Source organism: Rana temporaria, chromosome 13, assembly GCF_905171775.1.
Source record: "Rana temporaria chromosome 13, aRanTem1.1, whole genome shotgun sequence".
NCBI lineage: Eukaryota > Metazoa > Chordata > Amphibia > Anura > Ranidae > Rana > Rana temporaria.
Window position 1 is genome coordinate 46,188,054 of NC_053501.1, and position 14,558 is coordinate 46,202,611.

At 43.2% G+C, this 14,558-nt stretch overlaps 1 protein-coding gene across 2 annotated transcripts in view; it reads right to left on the reverse strand.

Annotated features, from left to right (window-relative positions):
- Positions 1–211: 211 nt before the first annotated feature.
- EIF2AK4 (eukaryotic translation initiation factor 2 alpha kinase 4) overlaps positions 212–14,558 on the reverse strand; it is a 101,784-nt gene continuing 87,437 nt past the window's right edge. For both annotated transcript variants that reach the window (XM_040332416.1, XM_040332415.1), the window contains 6 exons: positions 13,605–13,663; positions 10,339–10,436; positions 6,939–7,007; positions 6,143–6,187; positions 4,453–4,568; positions 212–569 (listed from right to left, as the gene is read on the reverse strand). In XM_040332416.1, coding sequence (XP_040188350.1) covers positions 512–569; positions 4,453–4,568; positions 6,143–6,187; positions 6,939–7,007; positions 10,339–10,436; positions 13,605–13,663 — 445 coding nt within the window. In that variant the 3' untranslated portion in view covers positions 212–511. The remainder of the gene's footprint in view (positions 570–4,452; positions 4,569–6,142; positions 6,188–6,938; positions 7,008–10,338; positions 10,437–13,604; positions 13,664–14,558) is intronic.

Consider the following 14,558-nt stretch of genomic DNA (forward strand, 5'->3'; position numbering starts at 1 on the left):
ATAAATAATGTTTGGCTAGCTTTGGGCTTTAAAGCACTTATTCTGCAAATGTATTTCAGATATGCAATGCCTCATCTGGTTGTGTTGAACATACCTTTTTTAAATGTGTCATGTTGCATTTAAAACCTTAAAAATGTTTCACTGTCGGCTAGGATGATTGCTGTTATTAATTATTACTGACTTGATAATTCTTGCCAAAATACGACATATATTTATACTGGCTGAGTTGTTTATTTTTCCTTTCTATAGGAATGTATACAAAATAAAATAAAAAAAAAACACCTTTCCTGTGTCTTGTACATAAAAAGAAATCAAACAGCAGCGGTAGGAAATGTTGATGTAATGTCGGTCTGAGTACAGTACTTTTCCAGGCCAGAGATTGGCTGATGAGAAGTTCAGGTCCCTGAACAGCTGGAGTTCACATTGTATAAAAAGAGGGTATGATCCACCTTGTAATCAGTTCTGCAGGTTGGGAATATTTACAGCAATGACATGATTTAAAGGCAGGAGACTAGAAAAGGATCTTGAAGTAATCGTCTCGATAACTGTATAGCACAAGCATGGGCACCCTGTAGAAACACAATAGCAATAAATAATAATAATTAGGGTGCAGCCAGAAACCCACATTTATTACGGTACAGTAAAACCTTGGTTTGAGAGTCTTCTGCAAGACTAGCAACATTTTTCAATACATTTTGACTTGATACAGGGTATGTATCAAGTATCACTTAGCGGCGCCTCACTCTCTCTCCTCCTCCTTCCCCCCCTTACAGGGTATGGGGGGGGGGGGGAAGGAGGCGGAGAGAGAGTGAGGTGCCTCTAAGTGTAGCAATATGGTTACAGTTAATGAAGGTACAACCTTTAGCAACTCGTATGGTTCATGATTAACCACTTCAGCCCTGGACCATTTGGTTGCTAAAGGACCTGGCCCCTTTTGCGATTCCGCACTGCGTCGCTTTAACTGATAATTACGTGGCTCCCAAACAAAATTGACGTCTTTTGTTCCCCCCCACAAATAGAGCTTTCTTTTGGTGGTATTTATTTGATCACCTCTGCGGTTTTTATTTTTTGCGCTATAATCAAAAAAGAGCGACAATTTTGAAAAGAATGCAATATTTTTTACAGTTTGCTATAATATCCCTCAATCGCAATAAGCATTTATTGATTGGTTTGCGCAAATTATAGTGCCTACAAAATAGGGGATAGATTTATGGCATTTTTATAAAAAAAAATTATCGTGACTGCGGACACTCAACAACACTGTCATTTTTAGAGCGATCAGTGCTATAAAAATGACACGGGCAGTGAAGGGGTGAAGTGTGACCTAAGGGAGTGATTCTTACTTTGTGTGTGTGTGTGGGGGGGGGGGGGGGGGGGCTTGGCGTGTGACATCACTGATCATTGTTCCCTATAACGGGGAGCAGACGATCAGTGACACTCTCACTAGGAAGAACAGGGAGAGGTTTGTTTACACTTGCCTCTCCCTGTTCTTCAGCTCTGTGACCCGAAGCTCACGGCCCCGCCACACAGCTAGGCTCTTAAAGAGGACGTGCTTATGCCCACCCATGCCATTCTGCCGACTTATATCAGCGTTGGGTGGTTAAAAAGGGCACAGCTAAGTATGCAGGAATCGGGGGGGGGGGGTAAAGATGTCCAAAGATCATAGAAAATTCGGCCTGGGCTGACAGCACCCTTTGGAATTTCAGTGCTGCAGGGGTAGAGTTGTCAGCTTAAACAGGAAGTGGGAGCTCACTGTATTTCTGGTAGATCAGGGTTTTTGGACTTGTGGGTTTTTAAAGGCATAAAACATGAAAAAAAATAAGTGCAGTTTCCCAGGACCTACCCAAAAAAAGTCTGATGTCCCCGTCATCTAGTATCTAGGGCAAGTATATTTTTCAGTATACCACATTTTTACATTGGGGTGTTGGGTGTAAAGCAGTGGTCATCAACTCCTGTCCTCAGGGCCCACTAACAGGCCAGGTTTGCAAGATAACTATAAAACATCACAGGTGATATAATTTTCTGCTCAGTGATTGCAGTATTCTAGTCTGCATCTCCCCATGGTAATACATAAAATCTGGCCTGTTAGTGGGCCCTGAGGACAGGGTTCATGACTACTGGTGTAAAGGATAAAGTGGTAATTACATTAAATTTCTAAGCTGCCCCAGGGAATATAGGGGTGTTCAGACATGAATCCAAACACCCTCAGAAATGTTTTGCTAGCATGACTAGTCTGAGGGGACCAGTCTTGTTGAGGCCCATGCAGACTCCTAGAGCACCAGGGGAAAAGCCAAGCAAATTGATGGTGTCCCAACAACCAAGGTACCTACCTGTTCTTCTTTGGAAACACAGGTAACCTACACTATATTATCAAAAGTATTGGAACACCTGCCCTTACATGCACATGGAAATTGATCTGTTGATACCCGCTGAGCCTGTGGATAACGGATCCATCTCTGCTCACTGTGCGGGGAGGGACGCTGATGTCTATTGGAAGATCGGATGAAAATGGACAGCGTGTCCATTTTCATCCCATTACGCTGGACGGATGGCAAACATATATCGCCATCTGTGTGTTTTGAGCAGATCTCATCGGATGGCAAGCGGGGGTCAGCAGACACATCTCTGCCGCTATCCGCCTGTCCATACAAGTCAATGGGTGGCCAGTCAAGATCCTCCTGAAAAACAGACGGGTGGGTCCAACCGGGGTCTATCATGTGAAAGGGACCATCCCAGTCTTAGTCCGTAGGGTTCAGTATTGATTTGGCCCACCCTTTGCAGCTATACCGGTTTCAACTCTTCTGGGAAGTCCACAAGGTTTAGAGGTGTGTCTATGGGAATGTTTGACCATTCTTCCAGAAACAAATTTGTGAGGTCAGGCACTGATATTGGACGAAAAGGCCTGGCCCAGTCTCTGCTCTAATTCATCCTAAAGGTGCTCTATTGGGTTGAGGTCAGGACTCTGTGCAGGCCTGTCAAGTTCCTCCACCCCCAAATGTGCTCATTCATGTCTTTATGGACCTTGCTTTGTGTACTGGTCCAAATCATTTGGTGGAGGGGTATTATGGTGTGGGGGTTGGACTTGGCCCATTAGTTCCAGTGAAGGGAATTCTTAAGGTGTCAGCATATCAAGACAATTTTATGGGAACATTTTGGGGATGGCCCCTTCATGTTCCAACATGACTGCACACCAGTGCACAAACAAGGTCCATAAAGACATGGATGAGCGAGTTTGAGGAGGTGGAACTTGACTGGCCTTCACAAAGTCCTGACCTCAACCCAACAAAACTCGTTTGGGATGAATTAGAGCGAGCCAGGTCTTGTACAACATCAGTGCCTGACCTCACAAATGCTCTTCTGGAAGAATGGTCAAACATTCCCATAGACACACTCCTAAACCTTGTGGACGGCCTTCCCAGAAGAGTTGAAGCTGCAAAGTGTGGGCCAACTCCATATTGAACCCTACGGACTAAGACCCCCCTGGGATGCCATTAAAGTTCATGTGTGTAAACGCAGGTGTACCAATACTTTTGACAACAGTGTAACACCCACTATGTTCAGACACTTCTATCAAGTGAATGATGCTAGCTCAAAACACACATACTTCTTCCCATAGCAGCTTATCTGAACTAAGTAGTATAAATTAGATTTTTTTGCAGTCTGTATAAAAGAAATGTGATTGGCAGAAACTACCCAGAAATGGGTCGCACCGGGCCAATACAATGATTATATATGCTGAAAAGGCCTAACAAAAACATGGTGAATTCACATCTATGCAGTAAAAAATGACAACCCAAAGTCCAGATGTGAACATTGTATTGTGTAGGGTTGAAGGGAATGAAGGTACCATCTAACCTGCGTTTCTAGCACATTAACAGCCCATTTAATATTGAATGAACACAAAAACAGTAATGAATCTCCACTGGCTGCCTGGTAAAAGAAAATGAGTTCTGAGAGAGAATACATGGGCTGGTCCATTAGAGGTTCTGACTTCAGTAGCTGCATTCCTAAAGGATCCTGTACGGTTCAAGTAACTTTTTGATTAACAACCCTTATAAAATAAACTCTGATTGGGACAAATCTTTTATTTGTGTCTGCCACGCTCCCCCTTTCCAGACACTGCAGCCTACAAGCAGGGTTTCAGTAACAAAATCAATGCTAGGTGTGGCCAGATGCTAATTGCCACGCCCCCTGCAATATTTTCCCATCCCACTCTAGTGCAAGCACAGCCATGCAGAGTGACAACTGTGCTCTGAATTTAGGAACAATGCAGCATTGTTGTCACACTATCACAGGAAGCTGCATTAGGTGGACTTTGCTGTCAGGATCAACTGGTATTTGTGGGAATTCACTATCCGAGCACAAAAGGTTACCCTCACTGTACAACACAAAGTAGTATCATTGTTACTAAATACATTCAGAATGTTACACAAGTGTCAGCAAGGGCTTTACCTCTTTTCTATTTTGAATGTGTAAATCTCATCAAAGATCTGCTTTAGATATCTCTGTCTTGGCAGTCTAGATATGAGATCCTTCACTGATGCATTGAACATTTGTTCATCTCCACACTGGAAAGGAAAGGAAACAGATGCAGATTACAGTCTTGGAGAGTAATGTACCATTCCACCTGCAGATGCCCATACATGGGCTGGTAAAGTAGCTTTCATCTGTGTGTTTTTATAAGGAGAAGTGGGGCCAAAGCTCGTTTGGCCCTACTTTTCCTGTGGGGCACAAGAGTGCACTTAGTTCTGCACTCCTGTGTCCTATATTCAGCCGACAACGGGATAAAAGTCTGCTGTTGGCCGACATCACTCAGCTGCTTCAGGCTCTGGAGAGATCCCAACTTGAATGTTGGAATCCACCTAGATGCCTGACTGGCAGCTGGCTTGACCTCTCAGCATGGTGCTGAGAGCCTGAGCCAGCATATCCCACCCCCTGCACATCCTGCTACTTCAGTGAGCACTGGAGGTGCAGAGCTGGAGACTGGCAGTCACTAGTGCTTTGCTCACTGAAGACTGAGCAGTCAGTGGTCTTTGATCACTCAGTTCTTGGTGGGAGACAGATGCCACATCCACCTAGGTGAAAATAAATGTTTGTTTATTAATTCCCATACTTCTCTTTTAACTGTTTGTCTATAGTTCAGCTTTAAAATCTTGTGTTATTAACGTGGTTGTAAAGTCAGTTTTTTTTTTATCTAAATGCATTAAGATAAAAATAGGATTTTTGTACTCACTGTAAAATCCATTTCTCTGAGCTTATGGACGGACACAGCGCCCACCCCTCCTTTGTTTGTACTGCTTGTTTACAAACTGAGGCTGCAGAACAGAGAATGGGGGATGTACCCGGAGGTACTGTGTGGAGTACTTAACATGCTGTTTTTCTGCCTAGTCAATCTCCTAAAAGGGAGGATAATACCCGAAGGTCAATTGCTGCTGTGTCCGTCCATGAATGGAAGAGAAAAGCCTTTTGTCTGCAGCTGTGCCCCTAATGCTTACCTGCAACTCACAGGTGTGCACAGCCTATTGCATTATGGTGTGCACCCCAAAGCTCAAACACACACACACACACACACTACTGATCACTTACGCTGTTCATTCAGAAAGGGAAGGGGGCCAGTAAATTACATATTTACCGGCTCCTTCCCCCACTTATCTTAAAGCATCCCCGCAGCAACAGATGTTGGGAGAGGCTGGAAGCGATGGGGGCAGGATAGTAGGGGAAATCTGTGCTACACAGGGTGATTAGGGTGTGCCTGGGCATGCTGCAACTACAGTCATCACCCGGTATACCCACTTCAGGCAAATGACGTACAGGTATGTACTTTTGCATAAAGTGGTTAAACCCGTGTCTACCAGTACAGTGTTTTTGTAATTATTTTTATTGCAGTATTTAAATTTATGTACAGAATAGAGCCTATTGGGCATACCTGGGTTCGGACGTACAACAGCAGACAAGAAAAAAAAATGCACACAACCAATAAAAAAACTTGGTACGCTCGGACCACCTATGCAGTTTGAAACATACATGTTTGTCCAGTTAAACTTCAAAGTCTAGCCCATTATGAAGATAGTTCCTCTCTCAGACCCTAGTCATCCAGAAATACCAGTACAGTTTTTAAGGTGATTTTTTACCTACTACTTACCTCCAGGGATAATAAACTTTGTATTGTTTCCTTTGGTAGATCTACCTAAAATATGAAAAGGAACATTTTTAGTTTTTTTTTTTAGAAAGTCAATAACTGAATACAACACAACATGGGCATTATCTACCAATATTACATGTGTCCTAGTAATTCACAAACCAATTCCAAACTAAACAAAAAACACTATGGAGTCACAACTTCAGTCCCTGCATGCAAGGGTATCTCTCTACACTGTGTGCCTCAATAGAAACACACATCCCTTTTTGCCTAGGATGGCAAGGCATTCCCCTGTTCCAAGCTAACAGACTGACTGGAGACTGCACTGCCCACTGTTATTACTTTCCTGTGGAGACCAGAGGTTCAGGGAAGCAGCCGAGAACCTGCTCTCTTCTTTTCCCCCGTACAGATGATCGGTTTTCCCGCTGGGAAAACTCAGATGAGAGCTTTTACTCAGGAATCCCGATCGTGTTTTTGCTCCATCTGAGTTTTTTCCCACAGGAAAACGGACAAAAATAGCAGTTTTCGGCTACAGACGGCCGAGTTTACTGACGGGAAAAAGTCAGTTTGGAATCCCGGCGAGAAAAAAAAAAAAGAAGTGGTTCTCTTTTTTCGGTGGGTTTGGCAGTTCTCCTGTCGGAAGAACTGCGAGGGTGCATACACATGACCGGGATTCCCGGCCAAAAGCTCTCTTCGCAGTTTTCCCGTCGGAAAACCCGGTCGTGTGTACGGGGCAAGAGGAAATGTATTCTAAGTTCTGTTGTATGTGAATTACATTGTTCTAAAACACAAGACTTACTGCCAGAATTTCAATCTCTGTATTTCTTTGTTGAAAGTTTGTTATGAAAGTTTGAAGTTTTGAAAGTACCTGTGAATACAAAACCAATATTTTCTTATATTACAAGTAGAAAACTTATCATTGTAATATATACAAAAGTTCTAACATTGCAGTTCATGTAAAGGAAACACTCTGGGAGAAATGTTAAGGCTCCTATTGCCAACCTTCTCCTAAAAAAAGTTAGCTGGCTGCCAATTATGATTCAGCTGCTTCCATAGCTTCCTGAATCTCTGACCTGGTACAGGTATGCAGATTAGGTGTACAGACTTCACTGACTGCATCCTTATTCCAGGCCATTGATAAAGTCCTGACACACCAGGGCAGAGCTGAGAAAGGGGGATTTCTAATTGTTAATAAAAAAAAAAAACCTGCACGGTTATAACAATATATCACTGAATATTCAATGTGTTAAATCTTAATGTATACCCCTGAGCACTCTGTATATAATAGGCGTTCTGCCAGGATCCTGGGTCAGAAGGGTGCTAAGGGGGTTTCAATCTGTTCCCATCACGCTTCTTGAGGGTACAGCATTATATTTGTGTTTGCAAAAAAATAAAATATATTTTTGTACTTGCGTAAAATCTTTCTTAAAATTCATTATGGAACAGAGAGTGCATTCTGAGACAAGAGGGTTATACTGCTGCCCAGAGATTGGACTCTAGCAAACAAAGCGGTTAGCCAGATATTATCCCTCTCACTCCCATCATCTTCCAGTTTTGTGGAAAAGGAGCAGTTGGCATGGATCATAAAGATAGAAGAGAGAACAGTGTCCCTACCCCTGTGAAGGTAGAAGAACGTTTTTTCACATACATAAATACTGGTTTCTTTATCAATCATTAAAGCGGTAGTTCACCCACAATCCCATGATTTTACCATCGAGACAGGCATTGTAGCGCGAGCTACAGTATGCCTGTCCCGATTTTTTTACCCCCGTACTCACTGTGTACTCGTACATTATAGATTTCGGCTCCCGCGGGGAATGGGCGTGCCTATGGAGAGGGAGGATGATTGACGGCTGGCCCTGGCACGTCACTCTCCCCGAAGACAGCCGGAGTAGGTCTCGGCTCTTCACGGCGCCTGCGCACAGGCTATGCGCAGGCGCCGTGAAGAGCCAAGCCTATTTCGGCTATTTCCGGAGAAGCGTGACGCGCCAGAGCCGGCCGTCAATCATCCTCCGTCTCCATAGGCACGCCCATTCCCCGAGGGGAGTCGGTATCTTCGATGTACGAGTAAACGGTGAGTACGGGGATAAAAAAATCGGGACAGGCATACTGTAGCTCGCGCTACAATGCCTGATTTTATGGTAGAAGAAAAATATATGTTTTTTTGGGGGTTTATAGGGTGAACCCCCGCTTTAAGGGGCACAGTGTTAATGTGAGGCAAAAGGGACATCAAAACTGAGGGGTGGGCAACACAGCAAATTAAATGCCAACAAGCCCTCCAAAACAATTGTGGTAGCATGATACTTGGTAGATGCAAAGTATGAGGCTGGGTTCACACCTAAGATGGATCCGTCACACAGCAGGGGGTCCGATGTGTCCTGGTTCACCTTTTTGCAAATTTTGGGCTGAATTCGGACCTGAAAAACGGACCAAAAAAGGCAAGTTTTGCAAAACGCACCAGATCTGCTGCTGCAGAGATATGTGAACCGGCTCCATAGAGAGACAGTCACATTCTCCTGCTAAGTGAATTGGATGTGGGGTAAAATCCCACTAGGGGGATGCTCTGTGAACAAAACAGAGAAAGTACAGGTGTAGTGGACAGACGGAAAGGGAAGTGTAACAAACTAGTGATGTCCACCCATTGTAAGGCTGGGTTCACACCTATGCGAATTGAATTTGCATAGCAGGAGAATGTGACCGACTTCACATTGCAGAGCGCACTGCACAGAAATGCTGTGCGTCTTTGGGTCCATTTCAGGGCCGAATTCAGGCAAGGATTTGTCCCTGAACCAGAGAACAAGAACACACAGCGTTCCTGGGCGATCCGCAGCCGCTTCCAGCGTGAACCAAGCCTTAAAAGGCAAGAATCTGCTGGAAATGTAATATGCTGGAAAAATAGGGATATGCAAATAGGCATCCTATATACCAGGGAGTCCCCAGATGGAGGGAGGCAATGACGAACACCGGCCAATCTAGAAAACTACAAGAAGCTCTCTGGCTCTAAAGCAAAGGCTTGATTGAAGTAAAAAATACATTTTAATAAAACAAAAAAAAGTGTAGTGAAAAGGGTTTTCTTCATTCAGAAGAGAAGTTGTCCATTTCCCTAGGACACTAGCAATAAATTGCAGCATGATGGGAGTGAAAGGGGTTATATTGGGATAACAAGCTTTGCTATTGTCCAATCTCCTATAGGCAGCAGTATAACCCTCTCGTCTCCCAATGAACCCACTGTGTCCTGATTAACGACAATGAAAACAGCATTAGATTGATGTCATCCAGTGTGGATATAAAATGTTCACATTTAGGCCCCTTTCACACTAGGGCAGGAGGTGCGCTGACGGTATAGTGGCGCTATACCGTCGGAATTGCGGCGGTATTCGGCCGCTAGCTGTGCGGTTTTAGCGCCCACTAGCGGCCGAAAAAGGGTTAATACCGCCGGCAATGCAAGAGGCTCATTGCCGGCGGTATTATCGCGGTTTCCCATTGCTGTCAATGGTAAGGAGCAGTGGAGGAGCAGTAAACACACCGCTCCAAAGATGCTGCTAGCAGGACTTTTGGAGTGGTCCTGCTAGCTGAGCGGTCTTGCTAGCGCACCGCTTCAGTGTGAAAGCCCTCGGGCTTTGGCACTGAGACTGCAGGGCAGGAGTTTTTTAGGTGGTATTTAGGCGCTATTTTTAGAGCTAAAACGCCTGAAAAACTCCTCAGTGTGAAAGGGGCCCAAGTTGGTCTTAATAATCACTGCTTATTAAACAACTCTGTACACACCATTTTAAACAGGACTCCATGCAGAAAGCAGACTGACATCAGATTTTGGGAACTCTAATAAAGACGATTGTCATTTACATGCTATGGACTACTGCACACCTCTCTGCTCTTTGCATTGTTTCTAAATTAGCCCAATTCATTAATCTTACCACCCACTGTGAAAAAAAATCGCTGAAAACAAGCCATCAAATCTGCATACTGGAAACAATATAAATATGAAAACAACATATGCTCATGTAGTTCAATCCATCTGTCTTGTCACAGCAAATACAGGCTTATATTATATAGCTAGCCATTATTTGGGAGGTGGCCCCTCCCTGAAAATGTTGCATAAAATATGTTACATTGCAATTATACAGAAATAAAGCAAAAGTTTCTACAGTATTTTGTTTAAAAAAAAAAAAAAAATCTGCCTTAGACAGAGCTGTGACTACCTGGGCTTCAAAACGGCGTTTTACGCTGGCAGATAACTTTTCTGGAGCGATGACACTGACAGGCGGCACTATGGTACTGCTGTGCTGCTCAAACTGACCTGTCAGATAAAAGAAAGTATAGCCTGAGATGACGCAAAGTATAGAACAGGGCTGTCTCCTGACGGAGCCCCTCACACAATAGGGATGAACAAAGACACATTCACATCAGATGTACAATATAACTGCAGGATCATTTATAAAACATACGCTTAACGCCATAAAGTTTGCTTTGCACAGTAATTACCCCATATTGTGTTACAGATTTCTTCTATTAAAACTGTATATTAAAAACGCCAAGTGTTTGTTGCTCCAATTAAACCAAGGTTTCTGGGCATCCAGTATTGTCAAATTTTACCAAGAATTTACGTAAATAAATATGAATGTACGAATTACCAATAATTGTGGTCAGGATCTACCTGACAAGTATATCTGCCATACAGCTTTTATCATTGCTGACCTCTTTAAAAATTGCTAGTTGCCTACTTGAAGTCACTGACATGAACAAGTAAACAGATTGGAAAACTCCATATCTGCATACTTATTCCGAGTCACTCACCCAAAGCAGCGAGGAAAACGAAACAACATTTTATGATGAAGATCGTTGGATTAAAACTATCATTTATAGCACTCCATTTTTTTGATCCATCGCCGCTCAATTGTCGATTTCCTATCAAAAAGATAACTTTTATTCAGGTCTCTTGGTATTTTCCATATTGCTTGTGGGCATGTGAAGCCCACAAGCACTATCTTCGGGGATACGGTGATGCTGAGCGACCAGCATGCACCGCCCGTACTCGCACATGCCCAGTGTGTGGTTAAGCTCGCAGTGCCGTAAACTTCAGACGTTGCCACACAACGGGCGTCGTCGTCGGAAGTGTGCCCCCCGTTGTGATGGCAACGAACATAAGCAAAGCAATAGAAGGAAGATAGCACATTCCAGGGATTGTGCCCCTTTCGGTTTTAAAATGGCGCAATGCTGAGCGGCGGCGATACACACTGACTCCTGGAAACTATGACATAAAGCTCCCAGGAGACAGTGTGTTGCCGGGAAATGGCATAATTACCCGCGGGTGTGAGGAGGAGGAAGTGAAATCGATCAGCTTAGAAACAAGGTAAGCTGACAAAAAAAAAAAAAAGATCAATGAGTGAATGATTGGCATTAATAGATTGAATAAGAAAAAGTAAAAAAAGTGGGTGGACCTCCGCTTTAAAGGATGAGAGGTCAACAATGGCAGCCTTCATGTTTTTTTTAATATGTTTTTTATAAAGTAAAAATGAACCCTCAAATTTTAAAAAGTAATGGAGTCAGGCCACAAATACAGTAATAAATATGCTTCTTATTTTAAACTCACCCTTCCTAACTCTGCCCTATTCAACATTGTTTTGGCTCTCTGAGCAGCACCGTTGGTTGGAGGCGTGTCCAGGAGTTGGTGATCTGAATATTCAGAGTGCTGCATTGTGTGTGTGTGTTTGTGGTGGTTTGACTGTCCTATATAATACCAACACCAAGGTATTTTAATCTTTGCTACAACATTTTGTTTATAAAAAAAAAAAAAAAGAAGCATTCCTATTCTGTATGCAGCCTTATAGTAATATATTAGGATACTTCAATTGGGTTTTAATTTCACTAATAATACGTCAATCTATTCACCCTTAGATTCAAGTGCACTTCATAAATTTGTACATATGAAGGGAAAAGGGGGTTCCCTGCTGATGCTGCTTATTGCAGCTGAAACAAGGTCAATTGCAGTTGATTTTCTGGCCTGTTTAATAATTCCAAGACTGCACTCAGACATAAGAATTCCAAATCAATGATGAAGTGTTCGTTTCATCATGTTTGTGGGTACAGTAAAACCTTGGATTGCGAGCATTATTTGTTCCAGACACATGCTTGTAATCCAAAGCACTTGTATATCAAAGTGAATTTCCCCATAAGAAATAATGGATTTGTTCCACAACCATTTATTCATAGGTCCTTCAGTTTATGGTTTCTATAAAAAGATTCTAACAATGTGATTAGGTTGTGTAATCATAAAATGTCCATCCACAAATAGAAGCTTCTACAAGGGGATTAGAACCAAAATCCAGCAGCAGCTACAGAGTATAAAAGAGAAGAGAGGCGCCTCTAAGTGTAGCAATAAGTTGCTAAATGTTGTACCTTCATTAAATGTAACCATATTGCTACACTTAAAGGATCACTAAAGACATTGTTTTTTAAATAACAAACATGTTATTCTTACCTCCACTGTGCAGTTTGTTTTGCACAGAGTGGCCCCGACCTGGTCTTCTGGGGTCCCTCGGCAGCTGTCTCGGCTCAACACCTTTGCGCGAGCTTGCAGGCGTGCTCCCGTGATACAGCCGGCGGACATAGCCGCTCACTGTATCACTCGGCCCCGCCCCCCGGCGCACTGCATCATTGGATGTGATTGACAGCAGCGCAAGCCAATGGCTGCGCTGCTTTCAAATCAACCAATGAATGAGCCGGAAAGATGGCCGAGAAGCCTGCTCGTTCACAGCACGGGACTTTCGAGGGGTCAGGTAAGTAATCTGGGGGGCCGCTAATACTGGGATGTTTTTTTCACCTTAGTGCACAGAATGCATTAAGGTGAAAAAAACATTTACCTTTACAACCCCTTTAAGAGGCGCCTCTCTTCTCTTTTATACTCAGTTGTGACATGACACTACTTGTATATCAAGACATCGCTTGTATATCAAGTCAAACTTTATTAAAAAATGTTGCTTTTCTTGCAAAACGCTCTCAAACTAAGTTAATCTCAAACCAAGGTTTTACTTGTATTTTACACCTTGTGTTCCAGCTGCCAGAGTCAAATCGTTAAACGGAGTTGATTTTGTGACTAAAAGAGGAAACGGACGCACAATATGGGACATGATGCATAAGTAACGAGGACCTGAAACTATACCACGCAACCTTTGTACTACCTTCATACTCTATGTTCCTTCTCCCAGTTCTACACTTCTTGTGTTGAAGTCCCGCATATAACCAAGGTCACATGGTTTAAAACAATCAACAATCCACAAATGACGCCAACTGGCATGTGACACTCCCATATCGCAAATCAGATTTGTATTCAATTGGCCTGAACAGAGAGCTATTGTCGTGATTTGAGACTGTGGGTCAGGACCCCTCATTTAACATGTTGTAGAGAGGCAAGCCTACATCACAATAAAAGCAAGCCATGTGTAAGCAGCAGTGATTGTGTACTTACTCTGTGAGCTGGAGAAAGAGCCCTTTACGTTCTGACCAGACAGGGTGTCCAACGCTTCTCTAAAAACAAAGAAGGAAATAATGGCTCACAAATACTGCACCCGAAGTTCCCTTATGCTTGTGATGCTAAATCCGTAAAAAAAATTCTGGCTTACAATTTCAAAATGCAAAGATTGTTCCCTTGCCATAAAACTCTTTGGGAAGTCTAGATCCTCAAATAATCTCTGGGGGTCTGATAGCTTCCTCCCAAGGCCCCTAATTAAGGAGATCCCCGTGGGACAGTTTTTAAGAGCGCAAATACCGTATTTGCCGGTGTATAAGGCTACCCCTTAATTTTACAGTTTTTTTTAAGATTTTTTGCCTGTACTCACTGTATAAGACGACCCCCCTTCCTAGGCTTAATATTTCTTCCTTCTGGAGCCATATCTTTCTTCATTCTTGCTGGAGCTGGAGCCGGAGCCATATTCTTCTTACTTCTTGCTGGAGCCAATCACGGCGAGCGATGTATTCTATTAATGAATACAAAGCCTGCTTGGATTGGCAGAGGCTGTAACATCATCATCTTACGCCTCTCTGACTCTCAAAGCCAATTCAGGCAGGTTCTGTATTCATTTGAATACATCGCTCACTGGGATTGGCTAAACGGTATATACTGTATGTAGCCGAAGCTACATACAGTATTACCGCACATCCAGCAGGCATCCAAGAAGCTGACCCGGCGTTTAAGACGACCCCTGCTTTTTGGCCAGTTTTTTTAAGTGTAAAAGGTAGTCTTATACGCCAGCAAATACAGTAAATTGTACCTTACCTGATGATTTTGAACAGAAGGCTTCTACCCTTAAGGAGATATTTTTGAGGAGGGGGTACAAACAAACAAACAGTTATCTAAAGCCAGGGCTTTTTTTTTCAGCGGGAACGCGGGGGAACACAGTTCCGGCACCTCTAGCACTGAATG